This window comes from Uloborus diversus, chromosome 9 (assembly GCF_026930045.1).
Source record: "Uloborus diversus isolate 005 chromosome 9, Udiv.v.3.1, whole genome shotgun sequence".
In the NCBI taxonomy this organism is placed as follows: domain Eukaryota; kingdom Metazoa; phylum Arthropoda; class Arachnida; order Araneae; family Uloboridae; genus Uloborus; species Uloborus diversus.
The window spans coordinates 34,012,163-34,020,301 of NC_072739.1; the positions used below are offsets into that span (position 1 = coordinate 34,012,163).

Here is an 8,139-nt window from a genome sequence, read left to right on the forward strand (position 1 = left end):
AAAAAAAAAAAAAAATTACATCATACTTTTTCGAAAAAAAAAAATGTTAATGAACAAAATTACATTACAATATTCTCAAAATGTCTACTATCGGCTACAATCACATGTCGCAATCGGAGAAAAAAAATCGGTGAATTTCACTTCTCTTTTTTTGAATTACCTGACTGTCTGAAGCGCCATCAGTTGAAAATATTTTGAATTAAAATTTTTAGCTCATGGGGGAAAAAACTTACGGCCCATAACATGAATTTTCTGCAAGAATTTGTTTTTTTATCGTTAACCATTTTTCTGTTATAAGTTTTTGAATACAGTCAGTCTATTTCAGGATACTCTGTACAGTCAGGGGCGTGCACAAAAATTTTGGGGACCGTCATAAATGACTTTTCTGGGCCCCCCTCCGTATTGTTTATCCACATATTTCACACCTACTTTTTAAAATATTGGGCCTCCTTCAGGCTCGGGCCAACAGGTGTCCCTTCTCTCCGCCCCTGTGTACAGTAGATACTTGTAATATTAATACTTCATCAGTACTTGAATAATAAATCAATATTAAAAGTAAGATGCTTCTATAATTTACAAAGTCTATATTTGAATTACAAAATTGTTTAGCACGGGATCATTAACGCAATTTCAGAGAAGGTTCCTACATTGTTCTACTTCCCCTATCAGCACATGGTATAAAAATAAACACTTTATTTCTTGTAGGGCTGTATCCTGGAGTGTCAGAAGAATGTGAGTCTAGAAGCATTTGGGTGCGTGGAGTACAGCTTCCGAGGTCCTGGGAATGAGAGGAGATGTCCTGATTTAAGTAAGTATAATCCTTTGGAAACAGTATTGTTGTGATCCAGTAATGTTTAAGCTACTAGCAATTTTCAGAAGCAGAAAAACTAACATGATTATTGTAAAAAATAAACGTATATAACAGAGATGTTTTAAAACCTCTCATAAAATCACTTTGAAGTTTAGTATCAGGAAGAAATTATTAGACATATTTTAAATCTGACTAAAGCTCCTTTGTATAAGAAATAAACTAAATGAATTCATTTTTATTTCTTTCAGAAAATATAAATCCACTTTTATCAAAGATAAGAGAATGTGCCACACTCAACTGCAAACCTGCTTGCTAGTAAGCATATCTTGATCTATCTGAATTTTTGGAAAATTGAAACGGAATAAGTTCTGAATGTATAAAACTAGAGATACGTACACGGCTTATATTGTTTCTTTTCTTCGTAATGAAAAACGTCTTTAATGCATTTTTTCTAGCGAAGAAAAGTATGAAGTGACCAAAGACAGCGTTGACAGAGCACTTTTGGTAAGTCACCAATTTAATTTTGAGTTTCAAAAGGAAATATGAGCAATGTATAATTTAAAGTAAGACAAAACAATGTTAGAAGAAGCACAAATTATGCTGTAATTTGCAAATTTGTGCTTCTTCTAACGTTGTTTTGTCTTACTTTATTGTTCAGCACAAAGGTATTTATTTATCTTAATGTATAATTTAGTTTACGTGTTTTATGATACTACTACATTTAAAAACTTTATGGAAGTTAAGGGAAGTTTATGGATATAAAGCTCATTTGATGCAACTATAATAACAAATTATGATATGAAACAGTTTAATATTATCTGTTTCAATTTTATTAAATATTAATGACAAAAATATGTTTTATGCAGCAAGATTGTGGAGAAGATGAAGATGAAGAAAAGTAAGTATGGCATTAAGTTTGCTCAAATTTCTGTCAAAGTGCTAAAATCTGTTTGAATCATTTATTTATTCAATGTGTTTGATGAAAAACAGTATGTTTTACGCTTGCCTAAAAACTCCTAGGTAGTTTCAAGGCATGAAAGAATAATTAGATTCTTTATATTTTTGGAAAATAAATTTTAGCTTCTGAAAATACTTATCTTTCCACGAAACTACGAAAACGTCCTTAACTTAGCCTTAAGGTAGACGCAGTGGTGCCCAATTTACGGCTCGTGGGTCACATCCGGCCCGCAAAAATGATCCGAAAATGACCTGTTGCATTGTTCAAATGTTTCAATGAGAATTTTTGAACGGCGACTTTTTGTCTCACTCTCTTTTGGTGGCACCACTTAGGCCTTATAAAAATATGCACCCATTTCAAGAAAGGACAAAACCATGACAATTTCCGTCAGAACCTTAGAACAGGAATTAAAACGGAGGGAGCAAGTCCAATCATTGGCTTAACAAAAGCTTAAGCAAAGACCCGTAATCACGCGACTAAACAACGACGAATGATTGGCACACATTACGTGAAACGAGCGAAAGAAACCTGATTTCTTTTAATGCTTTGCTTTAAAATCTATCGCGTGACTTGGGGCCTTGATTTCATGAATGAAAGTTTTCACTCCCTCCATTTTATCTCTTCTCAACGGTCAGAACATAATAGAGAGCAGTACAAATTTACCATTAAGTGAAAATAATACTCCACAGAAGAGCACTGTGCTCCAAAAATTATTGAAGAAGGGCTCTGCTAGTCTAAAAATAAGAACAGTGCTATCATTTGCTAGATGAATATCAAAATGTACTAGACGACTTTTTGGCAATTGATATATGAGAAAACATTAATAACTAAATTGGACCTCTGTTTAGTTCTGAGAACTGTAGCCACTAAAGCTCTAGATTAGCTGCTGCCAATTGCCATCGAGCGTCTATTGAAAATGGTTATCAAAAATCAACTCTTAGTCGCCAAAAGTGGCGACCAATCTTATGGTATATTGTGCTACGACAACACGCTTCCTGTCCAGAGAGGATCAGAGCTTCAGTCGACTCCACCTTGGCAATGTTGTTCGAAGCAAGCTCCCTTATAAGGTTATTTATTTTTTGGATTGAATATCTGTTCATCTATTTCATGTGACGGAACATGACATTTAGAGTAATTTTGTCTCATAAATACAAATAAAAAAAGCTCGAAATTTTATTTTTGACATCAAGAGTAAGGATTCGCCATAAGAATTGCATAAAATAGAAAGTGAAACTGAATTTGAAATTTTTATTCAGCATTTCACAACTTACTACACACTAGTTAATTTGAAATTACTCAGTATTGATGTTTGATAATTTCCCTGATACTTGACTCCAAATAATTCTCTTTCGACTTTATGGAGAGAATAAAATACTGTATCATTTGCAGCATGCTGCGTGAGACAGGTTTTCACTGTTTATAGGCCAGGTAAAGCATTTGAAAAAGTAACCATTTTAATGGGAGTCTCATTATCGCTTTCTGCATCAAAATCAATATTCGTTGGTTGCCCGTCGAAAATTGCAGATTGATTCCAAGAAAAGTTTTTCTTTATTTTGGAAAATATGGTTACAACATTTGGAAACAATTCAATATTTCCAAACTCAAATTAACCAAAAGAAAAACATTTTTTTTTTCGGTTGTCAAAATAATTCGTTAGTTCGGGGTTTATTATTCGTTAAATAGAGGTTTTTGGCCTTTATTTTAGTCGGGGAAAAAGAAAAATTCGTTAAATAGAGGTTTGTTAAATCGGTATCTGACTGTAACAGCTTATTTTAATGTACTTACGGTATATTAAAAAAACCTATCAATGTTGACTGATGGATTTATTGCTTACTGAAAAAAACTCTTCTAACATACTTCAAGTTTTAAATTCTGCGTCTGTTGTACCTTGAACGGTTGTCAAATACTTTTCAAACTTTCTCCAGGCATTGGATTTTGTCTCTCTTGCTGGGTGGAGTTTGATTCATATTCTTGGCACTACACAGAATATGCTTTAAATGACCAGAAGTGAGATTTCAAGGAAAAATAACTATCACACAGCATTTCAACTAAGTCCGAAAGCTTTTTTCTAAGATCCAATAAGAAAAGAGAATTTTAGAAAACAATTTTTCAGTACTAATTAACTGGGGTAAAATCAAATTTGATGACCAGTAAAAAAGAGGATCAGTTTACATTACTGTGAATGAAACCTTGTCGTGATCAAAGGAAAACTACAATTTAAATGGAGCAGCCACTTAACCAGTTGACTACTTGCTAAGGTTTTATATATACCAAAAGTCGAAGGTGGCTACCATTTTTTGTGATTCTGGTAGCCAGTGGCTTCTATTCAGAATTCCTAGTCAAGAGCTTTAGTAGCCCCATTTTATTTTTTTACTAAAATTCCGGACAATGCTAACAAGCAAAATGGTCGAAAGGAGTAAGAATTTATTTCTAATGTAATTTTTTTTCATGCCCAATATTTTGAAATGTTTATCCCTTTGAAAAAGTTACATCTAATAAGGTATAAAGGTAACAAAATAAATAATCTAAGGCTACACGCTATAAAAGGTGGGGATAAATGGAGATAAGTACCAGAACAAATATTGATGCCTACCAAACAATATTTCACTCTTAGAGAAAATAAAACGCTTTGCTTGGCAATAACCATAGGTATAGTAATAACTATACTTATGGTAACCTTAGGGTATATCTATGGTATAGTAATAACTATACTTATGGTAACCCTATGGTATATCTATGGTAAAAACGCGATACTCAACGTTAAACAAAGCACAACCAAGTATGTCAGTTTCACTCATCGATATTGATGGTTTGGGTTTGCCAAGTTAATAGCAGTATTCTAAAGAGAGTTTTCATGGCCAAACCATAGACATGAAATACCAAAGTTGCGCTGGGTGGATGATGTAGAAGAACATTGCATTGTTCGTAAGTCAAAGACTGGAAAAGCTTAGCTGCAAATACAAGGCTGGAAACGGCTGGTTCAGAAGGCCTTGGCCCACTCAGGGTTGTCGTGCTATGGATGACGATAATGAAATATTGTTTATGTGGATTTTCTGAAGCTAAATTATGCATCGTGTCATACTCTTACATTTTAACAGAGTTAAGACCACATAGTTTCTTTTTCTTCCATTTTTTCCCTTCTTTTTTGACGCAAACATTGCTTTGTTTTTGCAGAAATGAACTAGAAATACGTCTGTACTTTGATGGTATGGAAACCACAACTTACACTTACAGCCCAAAATTTCAGGTGAGAAGTCATTTTTCAATTTAATAATATAGAGGCTGAAAATAATAAGACTCCACTACATTTTTCAGTAAAAATAGACTTTTGTATGAAGGGGAAAAAAAGTAATGAAAAACATAAAGCCCTTTAAATTTCAGGTGCAAGTTTTTAGTCTTAATTAGAAGTTCAACCTCCTTATGCTTGCTTGTTGAGTAACGTAACTCGCTGATTTTTATTTTGTGCACTTTACTATTTTACTTTGTAGAATAATAAGGTATGGAGTTTTTTGCTTGCAATGTACTTTTATTAATTACTGATTTATAAATTTTTATTATTTAATTTTGTATTTTGCTCAGACGAGTCCCGATAGCTCGACCCCTGGGTCAGCATTGGGGGCAGAGGGGGCTCTAGTCCCTCTCTAGGCATTAGTGTTGCCAATTTTAAACATTTCTTTGCTCTATCCTAAATTATATTCAGAATTGTAAAAATGTATTTTAGACAACCGTTTTGTCCCTAATGAAAATAAAAATTGGGTTTTGCGCGAGATTCTTTATTGTCCTGCCAGAATGTGGACGAGTTTTCTTGAACTCCGCACTATACTGTAAAACACTTTTTAAACTGTATAATACTCATTCTAGAATGAGTAAAAATTTTGCATTAGTTTTCTATTGCTTCATAATACTTTAAGTACATCTCAGTGCAATTCATCTCTTGCAGAACATCGAGACATTCAGCTATTTAGGTGGTTACGTCGGAATGTGGTTAGGAATTTCCCTGGTTGCTGTGTTCGACTTCTTGGAGACGATGGTGATCATGCTGAAGTATCCATGCAAGCGATTCCTCCTCTACAAAGACAGGAGGAATCGCATCAAGCAGATGAGGCAGATGCACCACCGGAACATGTAAAAGAAACGTCTTTGAACATTAACTAGGAATTTATTTGTCTAAAAGCTTGTGGTATTGATACAGCCCAAGATCTATATTCCTCTTGTTAACCAATCTTAGAGTTGGGGCAAGCCTAACTTGGCAGGATTACGAAGGCTGTGCTAAAGCCCTGAATCTTAGAATAAGTAGCAACACGTCCGCCATCTTGGGGTTAAACGATGTTTTCTTTCTACATCTGCTATGGGGAAATAGCATGCTTTGCTTCTTGATTGTGGTTTCTTACTAACGTCATGTTAATCTAGTCAAGAAGCACCACAATCAAGAAAGAAGACACGCTACTTCACCATAGCAGACATAGGAAGAAAGCACAACATGCAATCAAGAAAGAAAAACAATCTTCATTACATAGGAAGAAAGCGGCATTTAGCCCCAAGATAGCCGCCGTGTAGCTACATATTTTACGGTTCAGGCTTTTAGGCTACGCAGATCCTAATCGCAATGTTGCTAGGTTACATTTGCTTTAACTGTAGCTCTGTATTGATGAACCCCTGAAACGGTATAATGACGCGAAACTTAATTATAGTGGCTCCATCTGTAAACTAACTAGAAAACATTTGCAATGCAAGTCTCCTACAACATTGATACCAAGCTAGTTTTGTATATATATAATTTTCTATAACTTATTTTTATTATTTAAATACCATTTCAGACTATATTAAAATGTGAATTTTATTTCCTGTTAATCAATTATCGCTTAGCAACCTAAAGTCAAGACGCTGTAAAAAGTTCAGTATTGTTTCTTCTCACGAATGCAGAGTTTAACAAGAGAAATATTGCTCTATAGTCAAGCTAAAAAAAGAGAGACTTTTACTATTTTATATATTGACTTTAAATGGCATTACTGACATCAATCGACAGAAAATTTTACATTATTTTGTACACACATGAAAAGTACATATTTTATTTCAATGCCAAGATAATATTAGCAATTTTGAATAAAGGTTTGTCTTTTCAGAAACATGTTAATGATCTCTTCAAGCCATTTTATTATTGGCCATTAATTAATATTTACTACGCATTGTTCTTGCACACTTTAAATAAAATATTTGTTATCACCACAACACTATGATGTTCCATGTTCCTGCCCCGTAATATGTGCACTCATTTAGAATGAACTAATAAAATGTGTTTATTGAATGTTTCAAAATTGTTACTAACTGGCTATGTTTTAAATTATTACGGTTTTCTGTTTCAATTAAAAACAATAAATCATACTTTCCTGATTAATATTTGAATCTTTTTTATATATCGTAATATCGTTCTTTTAAAGCTTTGGTGTCCATTAAAGCTACATATTTGTACTATGTACAATGGAATTTTTTTTGAAAATATACTTTTAAATGACACATAACACTACTTAACTTAATGCAAGATACTGACAGCCCGGTTATGACACTTGGAGGCAGCAGTTTCGTCCTCGTTATTGATTCAGATATCTGAAATAGATAATAACCGAACTGGAGGTAGATGTCCTCTCATTGAAGCTGAGAGAGCAAACTAAGTAAATTTAGCTCACACGAGAGACCACTGCCAATCTGATTGTTTTCCAGGAACAGCAGGAGGTCCAAAAATGCTTTTCAAGTAAAGAAAAAAGGATAAAGCTTATAAATCTGCACCTCATTGGAAGAAATCGACAATTCAAACAAGAGATTTGGTTGAAAAGCAAAAGTTTATTGCTAAAATCAGGAAAGCTGGCAATGTTGCAATGGTATTTCCTCATATTTTTTGCTTTTTACTGCAAAATGATATAACTCTTGATTCCAGGTAGGTTCTACTTCATAAAGAATTATGAATGAGTTTTTGTTCAGCAATTTGAAATTACAAGAAGTATTCTTTCTCTTTGCCTAAGGGGGGTCGGTCTTCTTCTCAGAGTTGATTCAAAGAATACTAATCATTCTTCCTTCTTATAACAATCTCAAGCATAATCCCATTGCAAGGCGTTTAATGGTCATTCAGCAGAACTTTTTTTTCTTTCATTCTTTATTATCAAATTTTAAGCATTGCTATTTTTCTTGAACTCGGAGGGGGGGGGGGGAGGGGGTTGCATATTTAATGCTACGTTTTAAATTATTTTCACTGTTCAACCTGTCTTACAGTTTTTTTTTTAAAGAAGTTTAATATTTTGAAGCAAAAAGTTCTTTAAAGGTGTAGGTTTTTTTTTTTTTTTTTGCAACGAGAAAAAACAATTGAACTTACAACACT

General features: G+C 33.6%; 1 protein-coding gene across 1 annotated transcript in view; it reads left to right on the forward strand.

Moving 5' to 3' along the window:
* Window positions 1-5,898, forward strand: part of LOC129230149 (degenerin deg-1-like) — a 33,093-nt gene extending 27,195 nt beyond the window's left edge. Inside the window, exons 5-10 of the mRNA XM_054864551.1 lie at window positions 706-808; window positions 1,060-1,126; window positions 1,267-1,315; window positions 1,678-1,709; window positions 4,944-5,016; window positions 5,710-5,898. Coding sequence (XP_054720526.1) covers window positions 706-808; window positions 1,060-1,126; window positions 1,267-1,315; window positions 1,678-1,709; window positions 4,944-5,016; window positions 5,710-5,898 — 513 coding nt within the window. The remainder of the gene's footprint in view (window positions 1-705; window positions 809-1,059; window positions 1,127-1,266; window positions 1,316-1,677; window positions 1,710-4,943; window positions 5,017-5,709) is intronic.
* The last annotated feature ends 2,241 nt before the right edge of the window (window positions 5,899-8,139 follow it).